Source organism: Epinephelus moara, chromosome 5, assembly GCF_006386435.1.
Source record: "Epinephelus moara isolate mb chromosome 5, YSFRI_EMoa_1.0, whole genome shotgun sequence".
Classification (NCBI taxonomy): domain Eukaryota; kingdom Metazoa; phylum Chordata; class Actinopteri; order Perciformes; family Serranidae; genus Epinephelus; species Epinephelus moara.
This window is the reverse complement of record NC_065510.1, coordinates 23,118,038-23,136,498: the sequence shown is the minus strand read 5'-3', so window position 1 is coordinate 23,136,498 and position 18,461 is coordinate 23,118,038. Positions and strand designations below refer to the sequence as shown.

Genomic DNA, 18,461 nt, shown 5'->3' with positions numbered 1-18,461 from the left:
AAAGATGAGGCTAAATCCATTTCTGTTTGGGTGCTGTATTCAGAGCACAACCAAACTGTGGATTTCATCTCTTTGCTTCCTTTGCTCTCGAGAGAGAATCTCTCACTGGAGAGGAATGGCCAATTAAGTCTAGTCGACCATTTCGGGTGAAGTGGCTGTCGATGCCAGTGAAACTGTAAAGTAAAAAAATACAATGGGATTACCACCACCTGCATTTGTTTTTCCTCCTCTGTCAACATTCTTTATAGTCTCTGCCAGCGTATTTGAAGACTTGATTGCTACGTTTTCCTCGCCATCAGTTTGTCCCCTTGAGATGCTGGCCTGTAAAGTGGCTATCAGTGATCTCAAGGTGTTACACAGTTTGCAGCGGCCCTCAGATAAGTTTCTCTCGAGGCTCCAAATCCACGTGCCAGCATCCATCCCTCCTGTCCTTCATATTGCAAATAATATCTGCTCCATAATCTTACTTTAAAGGGGATTTGTTTGACCTTGGTGCGCCTTTTACCTCTCACATTAATCCTCCAACTTCAAAGAAAGCTCAGGGTGCCCGTCCTCAGCTCAGCCGCTAACACCAGAACTTAGGTCTCACTCTGATTAGATCAATAAGAGATGGCAGCACGATGATCAACTGAGATGAAGAACTCTTGATGTTGGTCTTTAAACGGTCTCCGTTTGATGCCTCATGCCATTAGACTGACAGCATGTGTGATGCAGATGTGGGTTTCTTTTCTTACTTTCTCTGAAAAGATTTGATTTTGGGTCGTTTTCCATTCATCAGGGAAAAAAGAGCAGTCCCTGCGATAATGACTTTGGTGGACGATTATAGATTACAAGGTTAAAGTGGCTCACGCTCTCGGAGATTAGCGGTTACTTCTGTCCTTTTCCTTCAGAGGAGAGATTTGAAATGCAGCTCCGGCGTATTGCACTGCAGGTAGAGAATTTAAATTGATGGGACGGAAAAAGAAATTGGTCACAGCATAGACAAGTTGTGCCAGAGGTAGAGCAGCGTTAACACTTCTCCTCGGCCACTTGTGCCACTTCTCCTTGGAAACCTTGTGTTCAATTTAGAGCGATCAAAAAGATTCCCCCTGTGATGGGACAATGTGGGAAAAATCAAGTGGTGTTACATCACTTTGCGGCGTCTAAATGTTATCTCGTGTTTCCTCCACTCACAGTATTCCCAACACATCTCTAAATAGTGCAGCAGTTACAATGCTGACAAGATTGTAGCAGATGTTTCTATCAATGGTTTAATGAATCTGTCCAATATCCTTTCTTCTGTTCAAAATTTGTTTGTGAATCCTATTTTTTTCAAACTGGCTGGGCATTTTAGGCACAGAAAGCAAAGAGTCCCATCATATTGACAGCATTATTTGCATGAATATTGATTAATATTAATGTGTTTCAACAAATAGTCATCAGCTCAGGTTTGCCAAAGCTTCAAGATATCTGCTAATGTTTCATCTTTGCTGCCAGCTTTGTCTTGCCCTTGATTTAGCTTGTTATATAAAACACAGTGAATTGAACCCTTGCTGTGAGGCAATCAGAATTATTATATGAGAACATTATATGTAAATGCCTCCACCTCTAAAAGCACTGGGCCGTTGCTTAGCGATCAGGTAAGACAATGGGGATTTGATTGTGGCTGAAAGTATTGCATCAGAGATTGATCGAGCACGAGATTAAGAGGAATCCGTTGGAGCTTGCAAGTTCACATTTGCGGTCTGGAGGTATTTTAAAAAGCTTGTTTTCCTGCTGAAGCAGCGGTTGCCCAGACGACACCTGAAGGCTTTCTGTCTTTACCTGACGGACCTTTGTCTCTGCACGTCCTCCAGCTTCAGTGAAAGATGTCAATCTTCTGCGCACAAACAGCCGCACACATCTCGCTGCCTCAAAGGTGGCTGCCTGGTGCTTAACAGAGCGGCGCATGTCCTTGGTGGTGCCTGTCAGCAGCAGTCTCAGCTGTCAGGCCAATCTAAGATGGCAGACCTGTGGACTGCTGTCATACCCAGGGAGCGGTGTCTTCTGCCAGATGCTTTGGCTTCTCCCAGTTTAGCGTCTCGAATGAACAGATGTTATAGATTGCTTATGGAGCTGTGAATTTAACCAGCAATATTGTGAATATGATCAGAGATTAAATTAATGAAGGCCATCTAGCATTTCTGTTTGGTTTGTGTAAATACACAACAGATGACGCCGTTTTTTGTGGCGTTTGTAGCCAACCAGTAAATCATACCCATGATGTCAAATCAGCAGCGGAAGAAATTAAAAGGGCAGTAACACGTTGCCATCCTGATCCAGCTCTCAGAATACCTTTACACTTAATCATTTTGATTTATCCGCTCTATTCCGCCAGCTGTTTCCTGTTAAACAAGCTGAGACCACGGTCAGATCTTGCAGTTGCAAGGGAAAGCATGCCAAGAGAAACTCTCGGTGGCTCAGTTGGCTAAAGTGTCCCAACAGAAAATAATGTAGGAAGCACCAGCAGAGAACTTTCCTACCCCAGGTTCATGTCTTTATCTATTGGGATGCTATTAAGTGGATAATTTTACATTGAAATGGCCACAGATCAGAGAGGAGAAACAGAAAAACTAAAATGTTGTGTTACTTTTGGTTTAACGATTGATTAACTTAGCTGTAAGGGTATTTATCATATATCATGACTTTGTGTTGCTATGGTTGTTAAAAACTTGAAGGGAAACAGCAAGTTTTTTCCAACTTGGTCCCCATTTTTTGTGTCTAAGTGACTAATGGGAGCCACACTTTTTGAAATTGGTCCAGAATTGAAAGAGTGTTGTAGCTGGCAGCGGTGAAACAGGCTGTAATGTAACCACACAGAGCAGGTAGCCTGACAGGCTCAGATTGTTATTATTAGTGTCTGAGAACAATATGAAAAGGACACTACAGAGAAATGAGAACTTTTCCTTTATCCTTTTGCTTGTTCATGCTGTTTGTGTCCAGGTCTTGCTCAAGGAGAAGTCTCATTCTGAAATAGCCTGTTTGGACACTGCCAGCTGCAGCACTCTCTTTCTCAATACTGGACCAGTTTTAAAAAAGGTTGTTTCCCATGGGTCAATTAGGTATAAAGACATGGGAAAATAAGATCCAGGTTGAAAAATACCAGAGTTCCCTTTTAGTTTGGGCTGTGTTAAATAGACTTCCTTCATTCAGCCGGGCAGAATCATGCATTTTTCATGGATGTGGTAGAAGTACAGCATCCAGGGACATGTGAGATCTTTCTCTTTCTCGTCCTTCTGTCTTCTTTCCTGTCAAACTGTGAAATCAATCACTACAAAAACGTGATTGGTCTTTATAGCACGCTGAATGGAGATTCATCTGTAGCCTGAGTAATCTTTTAATCATGCAGCATGAGTCAATGATGGGATGACTTGGCCTGAGGTAGTTTACTTTAACCTATGCACATCATTAGCTCCATTAGCTTTTGCCCTGTTGACCCTTATTTTCTGATATTTCCTGTTGAGGCCAAAGAAGGTGGCTTTTTCAACACTACAGTGTATAATCAGTCTTACATGTGTAGAGCTCCGTGGCTGCAACACTGGATACTCACGCTCTGTTTATTCTTTACAGGAATACAATGCAAATGTTTATGAAAAACCCTCGTGTTTGGAGAAAAAAAAAAAGGTTCATTAAAGGAATGCAAATCTTCTTTCACTCTCAGGGACAGCCTCGTTTTATGTTTGTTTCATAGACCGATAAAGACGCTTAAGCCCTTCATTTCAGGTATTCTCTCTTCCTACGCAGTGTTTGAGTAGGCTCTAATCACACAGTGTGATTCTTGTTCTTGGAACCTCGACCACTGGCTCTCATTCACGAGAAAAACCTTGCATCCTTGAGAGTATGAACACAATAAACGGCAGGCCTGTGTTGCAGAGGAAAAGCAAATATTTATCACAACTGCGGATTAAGACACAGCGGACAGTGGGAGCGTTGTAAATAATCCCGATAATGAACCACGACATTTCACAAATTGCCCACGAGGGTTTTAAATGCACGATAAATTGTAATTTAGCCAGATGTTTGTGCAGCTGCAGTGTTATTCTTCTCACTGCTGCATGAAGCGAAGAAGAAGGACCATGGTGATAAAAACAAGAGACTTTTAACACGGGAGTGAGGTTGATTGTCAGGTCATGCCACATTGGCCCTCAGTTAATGAAGTGATTCTCTTTATCGCAGGACAGAGAGGGGGGAAGACAGGCTGCAGCATCATCTTCCTCTTTTTCTCGCTGCAATAAAAACCTCCCGACCCGCGCCACCATCCACTGCTCAGCGGCTTATCAGCTGCAGTCAGGAGGTCACATGTTGAACACTTCGACACGCTCCGCTCTGGACCTGACATAACCGCAGCATTGCCACCGACCCCATCCACAGTTCGCTCCTCTCCCCAAAGAATTTTAATTTAATGCATTTAGGATAATTAAATCGAGGCACAAATTGGAAGCTGTGGAGACGCAAATTCAATTGATCAGAAAGATTTCCATAACTGCTGTAATCAATAGCTAATCTGCCATCCCTAATGAGGATGAATGGGCACATATTTTAATTGAAGACAGTTGTCAAAGCTTTTCTGCAAAGAGAATGAATTGTCTGCTTTTCCAACAGATAAGTAAAAGCAATTATAAAAGCCCAGGGAGAGATTTTGTCCCGGCACTGCAGCAGCAGGTATTCACCGACAGGGTTCTGCTTTCACCGAAAAGGTCACAGAAATTTCATTTCCTTGTCTTTTTTTTCCCTGAAGACGACGGGAGGTCACAGTGGGAAAATGTGCAAATGTGATTTTTACGAGTTCTTAAACTCAGATGTGAAATATATGAATGAAATTACCCTGAATGTCTTTGAAACCAACTTTTCCAACATCTCAAATTTGACTGTCAGCGGCGACGAGGAATATCCTGATCAAGACAACTCTTCCTCTTTTGTGATCTTTGCAGTGTCTGCGTACGTTGGTGGGCCACACAGGGGGCGTGTGGTCATCCCAGATGAGAGACAACATTATTATCAGCGGCTCCACTGATCGCACACTCAAGGTCTGGAACGCAGAGACAGGAGAATGTATCCACACCCTCTATGGGCATACCTCAACAGTGCGCTGCATGCACCTACATGAGAAAAGGTACGGCGCCATCTCATCATTAAGCTTTAAAAAGTGTCAAATGAAGCTTTTGTGTCCATCGACACCGTAGTGCTTTTGAAGTGAGGAAAATTTAATAACTTTTAACCAGAATTAAGACAGATTTCTTATTCAAGCATTAAAGGTAAGTAGTATATATGTGGTCCCATGCAGGGGTAGGTTTTATGTAGAACTATAGTTACTGTAGGGAATTAAGTTAAGACTATTTAATGACCTTAAAGGCCTAATATTTATAGAATTGACTCCATGTACCCTATAATGTGTTGATAACAATCTCCAGTTCCAGCTTCTCTTATGTGACATTAAACTGAGTATCTTTGGGTTTAGTACTCTTGGTCATTAAAAACAAGCAATTCTAAGATGTCACTCTAAGTTTCAGGAGAGTACGATGGCCATTATTCACAATTTTCTGCCAAATGAACCAAACAATTCAGTTATTTGAGAAACTAATGCGGGGGAAAAGAGAAAATGAAAATAATCCTCAGTTGCAGCCCTAAATAAATTTTATAAATGTGTTAATTAGTGAGCTTTACAAATGGTTGTTGCTGATCCAAAGGTTTATTTGTAAAAAAAAAAAATTGAACAGTTAGTTTGATGTTTTTTTTATTTAGCTTATTTGCCGCCTTTGTGCAGCAAATCAGTCACTTCCAATAAACAACGAATGGAAGCAAGTTTTTGAGCATGTGTAGTGGGGCTGCACCGTAAAGCTCATTAAATAGCAAACTTTTCTGTGACTGGATTTGTCAAAAGCTTCATTAATCAACTGGCTCTGTTGGTGATGAAGAAGCTGTTCCCCCTGGCTTTGTTACAATGATTGGCTGAAGGAGTTTGTCTGTCACAGAGAGCGAAAAAGTCAAGCTCAGGTCATCAGGATGGTCTTACAAGGCTAAGTGCTTAGTGTATTCTCAGAGATAGGCCTATTTTTGTTTAGTATTTTCATATTATTTTCAATTTTTACATGTTCTGCAGCTGTATATTTTCACCCAGGAAAGGAAACCCTGTCTTTGTATGTTGTTTTTGATCATGGTCTGTTTTAATAAAAGTCCATGGGACCCATCACAAGTGGCTTTCACTGAGATATATATTGTATATCGCTATGCAGAATAAAAAAATATTGAGATATGATTTGAAAGCAAATAATCATTTGGACTATCCCTTTAAGGCACCCATGCCCTCTGTTATTATTAGAATCATTACGCCCGACCTAACAGCGATCTCACCGAGCAAAATGAGCATCCGAACAACACTGTAAGAGCACAGTATCTCCATGAAAGTGAGCATGTAGCCTCATAGTGATTAAATAGACCCTGCGAGCCGTCTTAAGTGAACTGCTGCTCACTCATTCACTCAGTATTACACTCAGGAGACTCAAAGTGCTCTTTTCGCCTTAGGGCCCACCAAGGTTTTTGTGTAACATTTGATTACTCACTCAGTGGAAATGCTGCGAGCTGCAAGCAGACAGTGAATAACATGTGGGTGATTTCCATCTCTGTAGCGCCATGAGGCATTTTATAAATAAAGAGTATGTGTATTTACAGCATGGGTGTTTTTTTAATGGAAATTATTTTATTATATGGAGGAATGTCTGTCTCAGTGTTTACTGAAGTGTCGGGATCTGATGGAAAATAAGGAAAGCGGTGTCGATCAGTGACCTGATTTTAATATGTTTATCCCCAGTGTCTCATTCTTAAATAATATCCTGGTACAAACTGTTCTTACTGTAATAATCCTGAAAAAGAAATGTAAAACTTGAGTAACAGTTTTACCTAAAGGCAGTTTCCCTCTCTATAACCTATAATATCGCTTTTCTTTTCCACGCTGGGTGAAGACACTGCCGGAGGGCGGCTGTTTGAGTTAAATAGGTGTTTTTGTACTTTCAAGTACGAACATGAATATTACGCTGTAGGTTACTCGATGTCAGAGGAGTGAAAGGAAATGTTCATACCTGTCTCATTATTCTGTCAGTGCAGCTGCCACAGTATGAATGAATGTGTTGTGCAGCCTATTGAATTTAATCTTACAGACTCGGTAACTTGAGGGAGACATTCCTCCTGGTGGGACAGTAAAGCTCAACATAAAGACTCCACTATTTGTTTCGCAACCAGATTCATACATTCGACCCTGACTGTGTCTTGAAAATTGATGTTTCACCACGTGTACCTGACTGGTGTCTGTCTGGTTCTCTCTCAGGGTGGTCAGTGGCTCTCGTGACGCCACGCTGCGCGTCTGGGACATTGAGACAGGTCAGTGTTTACACGTCCTCATGGGCCACGTGGCGGCGGTGCGCTGCGTCCAGTATGATGGGCGGCGGGTGGTCAGCGGTGCCTATGACTTCATGGTCAAAGTGTGGGACCCCGAGACGGAGACCTGCCTCCACACGCTGCAGGGCCACACCAACAGAGTGTATTCATTACAGGTGAGCAGCTTCATACTGATCAACAGGCTCCCATCAAATTTAAATTTCATCTGCATAAAGAAATACAGCAGGATTTTAATTTTATTATTATAAGTCCTTCCTAAATTCTTAAAACTGTTAGCTGGATTTGATTTTTTCCCCCCTTACTCTTTAATCTAAAAATGTTTGCATCTAATTTTTTCAGTTAGTCAAGTCAGTAACCGTTACACGTATCAGATATTGGGTGTAAATGTTGAGTGACAGCTAATCTCAAGTGTTGTAATTTAATTATATTTCGATCTCCACTACTATAATTAAGACTGAACCTATGAAAGGTTGGTGCATTTTGGTTGAGTTTGATTCTAGGACTATAAACCATATCAATATGTCCACACTGAAAATACCAGCATCCTGTTTGTGTTATCTGCAGTGTTCAGGTCACTCTCCTTGTGTTCAGTGTCACAAAAAGCCATAAATAAGTCAATCTTTATCTTACTTGCTCATGTTTTTACTGTTTTTGTTTTTTTTTACATATTTTAATGTATCCTCTCCAAACGTGTGTGTTTGTGTGTATGTGTGGGTGTGTATGTTAAAGATCCATCCCCATGTCCTCTAAGATGTCCTCTCACCCGCTCTGTGTGATTACGGTGCACTTTTAGCTGGTGCCATCACCCTCAGAGAGGAGGCTGTTTGCTGCACTGATAGATTGGTTTTTGTAGCACGTTGCATCATTAGGCTTTCTAAAGCGTTGCTGCTCTACTGTTGGACGTGTGAACACGAAGCAAAGTTTCACAGATCAATAAAATTCATTCATTTCAATGAGTTTAATCTTAAGTTTGTTAATAGAAACAAAGTATGCCGCGTAGGTGTCAAGTGCGACTGCATCAGCTGCGAATGAAGGTGAAGGTTACTGTTATCTCGGAGTGGCAGCTTGATATTCAGCCAGTTTGAAATGAATTTCATCAACAGTCAGAATGAAAGAAAGTGTCGAGGCTGAACTTTTGCCCTCCTCTGTCTTCTAGTTTGATGGGATCCATGTGGTGAGCGGCTCATTGGACACGTCTATAAGGGTTTGGGACGTGGAGACGGGCAACTGCATCCACACGCTAACGGGGCATCAGTCCCTCACCAGCGGCATGGAGCTCAAAGACAACATCCTGGTCTCAGGCAACGCAGACTCCACTGTCAAGATCTGGGACATCAAGACGGGCCAGTGCCTGCAAACACTGCAAGGTGAGTCTGCCATCCCAGCTGGCTGTCATAGCTGGTCTGTGTTGAAGTCAAAACGTAGCTAGAGTTAAGGTAAAACTTTTTTTTAAGTTACTCCTTAACTGTTGTCACGGCGGAAAGGTTGGACAAATGGAAGGTTTCTCTAATATAAAAGAAAAAGTTAGAAGCAGGAGCTTATTATCCAGGACATTTATGATGAAACCTGACATGAATATGTGATGTATATTTCCTGTTGCTTGGAACAGACGAGTGCAAATTTGTTGCATTCACTTGTGATGGGAATTGCTGCTGTTTAGGTGTTTACCTCAGACATATTTGTTCAGTGGAAATAACATTGAAGCACAATTTGAATTATTAATGAGTTATATGCAAATACGTATTGTATCATGTTAGCTAGTTGAAATCAAGTCATCTGCAACTAGGAGTGTGTAAACTAGTTAGCAAGGGAGCAGATACGTCTCAATCAGTTAGCTAATAAAACTAGTAATTAATAAATGGTGAAAAGGCTGAAAGTAAAGGATAAATTGTTAAAGTATAAACAGACTCTCCTCCCCCTAGCATTTCCAAGTGGTATTATTGTTGGCGCCGCTGTTGCGAAGACAAACTGCTTTCCATTTCCCCCAGAACCCAGCAACTACTGCAGTATCCACAGTTACTTTAGTTACTCCACCGTCTGCCATTTGTGTGACTGGGGATAGTAAAGACCTTCCACTGATAGTCTTTGGTAACTGAGGATCATTACAGATAGCTAGCAGGGGAAAACAAAAGTGCTGTCCACTTCCTGTGTTGGTTTTGCAATACGCACTAAATTTGTGCCGTAAATTGAGCCTTGGCTTTCCCGGGAGATCGTACCCGGTGGCAGAAAGATTGCAAAGTTAAAGCGAGGCTCATAGGGAACCAATCTAAATGCAGATCAGTGCATCAACATTTACTTCATAAAGATAAGATGAAGCAAAAACACATGTCTATTTCCACTTTAATAATCCAGCTCCTGCCACTCCAGGTGATAGCAGTATGATTGTAAGCTTGACCAAACCAACCTTTAAACATCGACAGTTCAAATGTATGAAAAAGTACATTGTAACCATGATATTGTGATGATAATAGTGTTGAATATCATCCAGTTTAAAATCAAACCCATTGAATAACATGACAGGTGGTATTGATGGAGGGGTTCTTGAGCTCATCGGACCAAAGAGATTTGGAGCTTCTGTCATACGTTAACTTTTTAGTCTGTTGGGTTTCTTAATTTCTGTCAACAGTTGGTTGCATCTTCCTGCACTGAAAGATGCACCACAGTAGATGAAACTGTACCGTACAAAAGTAGTGAGTTTATGCAACAGGCTGCAGAAACATTCAGACATAGGCATAGATTTCAAGAGGGATGCAAGGAACAAGTCCCCTCGTTATTTAGAATGTGCATTTATCCCCTTCAAAAACCCAATAAAAACATGAGGACATTTATGGTGATAAAATTGGTCCAGAAAATGCAAAAATTGGTGCATAAAAATACATCAGTTTGCAGGAAATTGAGTGTTTGATGCTCAAAATTTCCAACGGAAACCCTTGTTTCCTGTGTTGTCCCCACCTCCGGTGTTGAACCAAACCTGTGCCCTCAAATATAGAACTATAAACATGTAAACATGTAACGTAAATGTAGAAAAATGGCGGTGACAGCCTTGAACAACAACAAAAAGCCCACAAGATGGGACTTAGCTTGAAACTGACAGCCCAATTAAAACGGAGACTATAAATGACCTGTTTGTCTGTGTGTGGCAGTACGGAGCCAACACCTTGTGGGCCTGCTGGTCCTGATTACACTCTCATTTCCTTTGTGTCTGTTTGAATAGTTCAGACTCCATTAGCAGCAGCGGCACTACTGGTGCCTCACAGGAAGTGGGAAATCCTTTACTGAATAGCAGCAGCATCCACCAGCGCCCCCACCCCTAAATGCCCTCATTAGCAAACTACAACCCTGCATGCCGGTCCCACAAACACCAACACACACACCCGTTGAACAAAGGGATGCCCCAGCGAGAGTCTGAAGAGAGAGAAGGGGTTTAAGACCGACCGGGGGGAGGGTGTGTGTGTGTGTGTGTGTCTTGTGAAGAGCGGGTGACTACAGTGAAGAGATGAAGGCCGGGGGACTTTGTAGGTCATATAATTAGGTCAGCGGACAATTTCTGCTATTCATTAGTGTGTTTTGATAAGACAATAGGCCGACAACAAGGATGTCAGTGTCAGCTGAGGAGAGTATAGGTAATGATGGAGCAGGCTTTGTCGTGGTAATGCAGAGACGGGAGGGAGGAGAGAGGCAGGCATGTTGGGGGTTGGTGCAGAGCAGTGTTGTATACTCGGGTAAATAACAGCCGTTTGAACTAACTGGAGACAGAAATATGCGAACGCTTGTTGATAGGGAGAATTCAACAAATCTTCTCCACAAATGGATAGTGAAAGCAGAAAGAAATAGAACGTGTCTGAATGAAATAGCTGCTATAGCAACATCCTGGTAGAGGAAAAAAAAAAGCAGTTCATTTGCCAGCACTTGATTCTGCGCTTGTTTGTGCTTTGTGTCGCCCTAATTGATTTAATTAAGATATCATTTTCAAGCCCTTAGGGAAATCTTAAGTCACTGCACGCGTACAGTCACAAATAAAGTCACCTCAACGAAGGCAGTAACAGCCGCCATCTTCACTTAAAGTGTGGCCTGCTGCCAGCTGCCAGCACACAAACACACAGCAGACGGAGGTGTAGCTGGAGCTGCTTCGCCTCTGTGATAGTGACAGGCCGGAGTCCTAAAACCTGCCTACAGTAGGAAGACTTTACTACACTGTCACGACTGCTCCAGGGATAAAAAAAAAAGATGAATTCTGCCTTTGTCTCAGAGGTTTTGTTTTGAGGTCTTTATTCTGGATCGAACTCTCTACCCACTGCATAACTCTATTTATAACACATGGCTGTTTTGGACTAAATTATACCAGAAACTACAAAGGTCCAGAACAGTGGAGGTGGAAGGCCTCTCATCTTGTGATCAATTTCCTTAGAAGATGGCAGCTTAAACAATACACAAACTTGGAAATGGCATTTCTTTTGTGAAATAGAGCTGCAATGATCAATCGATTAGTATTAAACGAATCGTCTTATCTGAAAATCGATTAATTGGTTTAGTAATTGTTTAAGAAAAAGCTAAAACTCTCTGATTCCAATTTCTTAAATGTGAATATTTTCCAGTTTCTTTACTCCTCTATGACGGTACACTGAATATCTTTGGGTCGTGGGCAAAACAAGACATTTAAGGACGCCATCTTCGGCTTTGTAAAACATGGATCAACATTTTTCACTATTTTCCGAAATTTTCCAACCTAAACAAATCAAAATAATCATCAGAATCATCGTTAGCTGCAGCCCTGCTGTTAAATGGCGCTCATTTCCTTGAATGTTAATGTTTCGGTTAATAAAACTGTATACATTTTTTAAGATAGGGGGGTGGTCCTTATTTCAAACATGGTGGTGTACCTCTGCTTGAAAGCATTGCGAAAAACTCTGCGGGAGCTAAATCAGGAACTTTAAAGTCCCGTCCTGCGCACATCAGTGTTTGCATTTAGGTCACATTTGAAGAACGGTAAAAGTAAGGTAAACCTGCTGTTTTTGTGACAGTTTATCGCACACAAGTCAACAACACATGCTACAGTCTGAATTGCATTTTTTTTAACTTCAAGTATGTGCTGTTGGATGAAGTATGCATACAACTGAGATGTACTACCTCGTCATAATGTTGAGCCTTGAACTTTGACAGTCTTGCTGGTGTTTCTGTCGCATTCCTGAGAGTGAAATTTTAAGCAAAAAGAAAAAGTATGCGATTTGGAAGGCAGCACATCCTGACGTTATCACTTATTGTAACTTTGTAGATACAACAAAACGCCATTTGCCGAGCTCACTTGAGATGAAGGTCAACCTGGAGAGATCTGCTGTTGTTATAACTGCATACATTGTAGATTCACACATGCAGTATTATATTTGCAGCATTAAAACTACATTTGCAATTCTCTGCCATTGTTTTCATAGTTAAGTCCTTTGGTTGTAATTGGTCATCTTTATGATCATCTTGTGGTTTCTGTCAGCTGTCAATGAGCTGTCACCTGTTTGCAACATTGTTGATGTGATGAATCCTCAGCTGTGCAGAGGATTGTGGGTCACGATAGCCAGAAAAGCATGTTGACTTGCGCACTGCAAAATGCGACTGGATGCAGTTGGACATCCTGGTGTTTTTGGCATGTGACACGCTATGTATTGGGGCCAACCGAATCTTTTTCCTGGCACACTAATAGTATGGTAGTATGAATATTGGAACGCAGCTGTGGTCATGTTGTTCTTGTTTTGTTTTTTTATTGATGCTTAAGTGCATGTTAGAAGAGAGATGAGCAGAAGCAGAAATGGACGCTTAAGTGTTTTCTTGTGTTTTTTTCTGACTTAGTGAGTCAACAAAGTCAAACATTAAGTTAAGTTTTCCATCTACAAGCAATTCCCATTTCAAGTCCTGACTTTGATGACATGGGCAGCCAATAAATGTTGTACGAAAGTTGAGTAATTGAAGTCATTTTTGCACATAAAAAACTCCTCAGTGAATATCAGGGCAAAAACCATAGAAGATGCAGTGTGATCAAACACTGCACAGTAACAGTGGATTCACATTTTTGTAGGGAGAGAAATGAATTCTCCTCTTTTCACAAAAGTTGTAGCAGCCTTGAGGCATCAGTGACATGAAGCACTACTAACACTGCCCCTGATATTTCCAAAAAGTTCTACCCCTGGAGCAGGGACTTTACGTCTGAGGAGCTAAATTTAGACCGTGGTTCCTCTCGGAGGTGAAGTCTTTCTTTCCGTCCCTCTAACCGTCTGCCTCTTTGTGTTTTCAGGTCCCCACAAGCACCAGAGCGCCGTGACGTGCCTCCAGTTCAACAAGAACTTTGTCATCACCAGCTCGGACGATGGCACAGTTAAACTGTGGGACCTGAAGACGGGCGAGTTCATCCGAAACCTGGTGACTCTGGAGAGCGGCGGCAGCGGCGGTGTGGTGTGGCGCATCCGGGCCTCCAACACCAAGCTGGTGTGCGCGGTGGGCAGCCGCAACGGCACAGAGGAGACCAAGCTGCTGGTGCTGGACTTTGACGTGGACATGAAGTGAGAAGGGACGCAGTGGGGAAGGACGAAGAGCGAACCGCGGAGAGGAAGGAATAGAGAGGGAATGGGAGATGAGGCACCTGGAAAACCGAAGGGCCAAAGCCCAGAACTCTTCACCCAAAATCTACAACCACCACCACTGACAGTGGGCTGTCCTGTCCTCTACCATTATCTTCCCCGTCCCCCTTTGGGCAAATGTTACTGACAGAGCCACAGACCCTCACACGTGTTCAGCCCCTGCTTTCGACCCCCCGCCACCAGTACGAGGTGGAGTCGGAGGGGATCGGGCTGGAAACGGGGCGGCGGGGCGCGACCGGTCTGTCCCTCGATTGGAGAAAGAAGAGAGGAAGAAAGGAATGACTGATGAAGACTGAACTCTTTTGAAGTGACTCTCAACCCTTTCGGTTCGGGGTCCGCTTCGCACAGAGACTTGGTTTCGCTCAAGCCTGACAGATTTTGAGATGTACAGAGATATATTATTTTTTAAAGACCCCCCCCACACACACCCCTCCCTCTCCCATCAGTGCGCGCCCACACACACATTCACTCAAACGGCCAACCAGAATGTGGAAAGCATTGACTGTAGGGAGAGATTGAGGACGGTGGGAGACACTTAAAGGTGAATTTCCACACACACATACACACACACAGTTACACCTAAAGAGCTGCTTGTTGTAGAGGAGAGAAAGCGATTGGAGGGTTCAGCCTGTAATCAGGCTCGTTTCTTGTCACTCCATTTCCGTTCTTACTGTTCTCCACTCGGTTTCTGTAGTTTGATTTCTTTACGATATCGCACACAAACACAACTGTGAATTTCAATACGTTCTTGGGTTATCATATGAAAGGGGTTTCTCTCATGTTTTTTTTTTTGTTTTGTTTTTCCTGCGGTTGCCAACAGCAACAAATCCCAGTATTAGAAACCTCCTCTGTTTAGGTTTGCTGTCATTATGTCACAAAGGGTTTTTTTCCTTTCTTTCTTCGTCTTTTTATTTGAGTTGTTTGTTCTTCCTTTCTGTTCTCTACATACCTGGGTTTGGAGCTCCGTCTCCACATAAACATCAATGCTGTCCAGAATTTTTCAGAGTCTAGCTGGGGTGGTTTCCTCAATGCCAGTGCTGTGACGAGAGGAAGTAAAGCTCTAAGCGCTGTGGATTAACGCCCCTGAACCCCCCAGCCCCTTCCCCTCTACTGTTTTCTCCCAGTGGCCAAACTGTATTTATGCTGCTAGATGAACGGAAAAAAGAGAGAGATGGAACTTTTACTTGCTGTGACGTTTTAGTCCCAGGCAAAATTCCAAATTGAACTCTATATGTTTGGACTTAAAGAAACAAAAGATCACAAAAGAAAACATCCGACATTTTTGTTTTGTTTTGTTTGTTTTTGCCACTGAAACTTGAGCCAAACGTGCCTCTACGAGGCTGAGAGGAGGGAGCGTGTCCGACAGATACTGACGGGATCGCCTGCAGAGAGGAAACAAGGGGATGTACACTGTTGGCGTGCGTGTGTGTGCGTGCATGAGTGCGTGTGTTAGCGTGTTAATGGGCAACTTGTAAACACATTCCTTGGGACAACGCTCTTTCAGCCTGTTCTTTGGGGAAATGTACAAATGCTGTGTGGACTGGCAAAGAAAAAAAACTAGCAGACGTTATCGATTTTAACACGTGAATGAGAGAACTGTCCGTATCCGTGTGTGATTGTTGTTCCATTCAAAGATGTCTGAAGCAACAGAGGAGACCATCACAAGCATCAACTGACAGGTCGAGCTGCCAGGAGTCTTAGTGTTACATGTGTTGCAGTTAAAATCACCGGGGCGGCTGCTCTGCGGCGGCCGCAGCCTCGAGGATTGTCAGTGGGAAAAATAAAAACACAAAAGGCAACAAACGTGAACAGAAACATTGTAGCCAAACGAAAAATCGTCTCAATCTCCAAGAGTCACAACTCAAGCTGAACTGTGAAAGTGGTATAACACTGTATATTAAAAAAGAAAAAAAGAAAACAATCTTGCTCTATCTCCTCTCGTTGTTTTCTCCCTCTGTTTTAATTTATGATCTGGTTTGAGAAATCAGATTTGTTGCAGGTGTTTTATTTTTTCAGTTCATGTAAACTGCCTGGCAAAAAAGAAAACAGACAGAAAAAAAACCTTAAAGGGATTGTGTATTGTTTGATTCACTTAGAATTTTATTTTCTTATAACTTAAGTGCAATAAAATGTGGGTTTTTCTTTTTTCATTTCAAGCATATCAGTTGTCTGTTTTTGTTACCTGTGTGAAGGCATCTTATATGTTCAATAAAGCAAATTATTTGGTTAATTACATCCACGAGGGAATACTTTAAACATGTATCGCAGTGCAGCTTTGTAGTACAAAATCTATCTAGCTAACCTCTTATATGATGGACCTTCATTGTAGCAAAACTAGCTAGCTGTTAGCGGGTTAGATTCTCCGTATTCATAAGGAGCTCCCTTCAGATGCAGTTCTACTTCACTCACTGCTAGAAAAGAGTTTTATTTTACGTTATAGATCACACATTTTCAATTTTATTTAGCAGGTTTGTCAACTCAGGTTTATTTAAATCATCCAGTTCGTTACTTTAAGTCTTTTAACAGCTCCACAATAGCATCAGTTCCCAATAGGGGTGGGCGATGCCACAAAATGTATTATCTAATGATCAGCTAACGATGACAAGTGCAGTTTGAAAACATAACATTTACCAGTGCTGCATATCCAGTTCAACTGGAATATTAATTTCACCACAGTACACCTGGGTATCCCTTGCCTGAGCCTCAGACTCTGCCAGCAACTCTGTCTCAGTGTCAGAGGTGTGGACGCTGAGGCGTTTCCTTCCTCCCTTCTTCTCTGTTGCTGCTCCCAGGTTCTCTTTCTCATTTCAGTCAGGGTGCGCACCGGGCTGCAACACATGCACATGTCGTATGAGTGAACATGACAACAGCAGCGGAGAAGCAAAGAGTACATGCTGCACTAGATGTGTTCACGACAACAGAATGTGTTTACACAGACAATTCAACTCTTGAAATACAAATGGGAACAACATAGAGGAGAGAAACTGATCCTGTTTTTGGTATCGATCTAACTGACGCCTGAATCGATCTTCCACGTGAAAATGTATTTGTAGCATCGATACTTTGATATCAGTCCACCCGCTCCTGCTTCCCCACCTTGACAAAGCTTTGTCAAATTACTTAATAGGATATGACCTGGGATAGCAGCAGTCTGAAAACAAAAAAAGAGTAGGCGGGCTGTTACCAAAATATAAATACTACAAATACATTTTCATTTCGAAGACTGGGAACAGGAAAAAAAACAAAACACGGATAATATTGATGCCATATACAGAATATTGATAGATAGAAGGTTTGTCTTAAGGTTTTCATCTTCAAATCCTACAAACCCAAGGTCACTTTCAAAGGAGAATCCTAACCCTGATGGTAAATAAACAAGGTTTTCAACAGAAAATGTCATTTTTTGATAAGCAATCATTGGGTTCAGTCATTTATCAAGAAGAAATTCCAAATATCCACCTGTTTCAGCTCCCCAAATATGAGGATTTCTTGCACGTGTTTGTTTTTATCTTCAAAAACTGAAGAACTTGACGATGTGACTTTGGGCTCTGGATATTTTTGTGAAGAATGTGTCACCATTTTATGATCTAAACGATTAATCAGAAAAAAAATCTTAAGTTGCAGCCCTAATGCTGACACATTTGCTACAAAAAAAAAAAAAATCTGCATTGATCGGCTTGACTCGACTTACTTTTGATACCAGAGGTCTCATTTATGAACATTGCATATGCACAAAACGAGGCCTGAGGTGGAAGCCTGATTGCAGAAATTGTTTAATATTTTTTGGCGCACGCCATTTTTGGCTTGTGTTTGTACATACATTTTTAGCATGGATCCTACACATTGATTTATAAACGAGACCCCAGGTGCTTCTCTGTATTTAGTTTTCCACTGCAGACAGTACCAGTCAATGCAGGCGACATTTTTAGCTAATCGTCATGACAAGGTTGCGTGAAACTGCTGTGACATCATCTTCAGCGCTCTTGTTGGATCTGTTCATCGGCAACCAAGCAGAGAAACGTCTGCACTTGGTCAGTTGACCACGGCATGGTTTTGCAGAGTAAAATTTTTTTAAAGTTTGAGTTAAGTCAATAAAAAATTTGCAGTCGCTATTGATGGTAGCTTGGCGGGTTTGCAAGGGATGTCTTGTTTCACACTCTGATAAATCAGCGGCCTGCAGTGTTTTAACTCCATCTTCTTGTATCGGCTCAGCTCGCTTGAAACCTCAGTCCAGGTGGTACCAAAAAAAGTACAAAGTATTGACCACAACTTTTGTCATGGAAAACAAAAAGAAGAGCTGTTTCAAGTGAGACAAGTTGTGCCAGTACCATGCAGACAAAGTGAGGCTAGAGAAAACAGACAGTTAAAATTAAAATTTGAAATTTAAAATAATTTTTCAAGAAAAAATACAAACAAAAATACAATAAA

General features: G+C 41.9%; 1 protein-coding gene across 4 annotated transcripts in view; it reads left to right on the top strand.

Annotated features, from left to right (window-relative positions):
* fbxw7 (F-box and WD repeat domain containing 7) overlaps nt 1-16,194 on the top strand; it is a 163,648-nt gene extending 147,454 nt beyond the window's left edge. For all 4 annotated transcript variants that reach the window (XM_050044715.1, XM_050044714.1, XM_050044716.1 and 1 more), the window contains 4 exons: nt 4,950-5,131; nt 7,340-7,565; nt 8,567-8,777; nt 13,691-16,194. In XM_050044715.1, the coding sequence (XP_049900672.1) occupies nt 4,950-5,131; nt 7,340-7,565; nt 8,567-8,777; nt 13,691-13,959 (888 nt within the window). In that variant the 3' untranslated portion in view covers nt 13,960-16,194. The remainder of the gene's footprint in view (nt 1-4,949; nt 5,132-7,339; nt 7,566-8,566; nt 8,778-13,690) is intronic.
* The last annotated feature ends 2,267 nt before the right edge of the window (nt 16,195-18,461 follow it).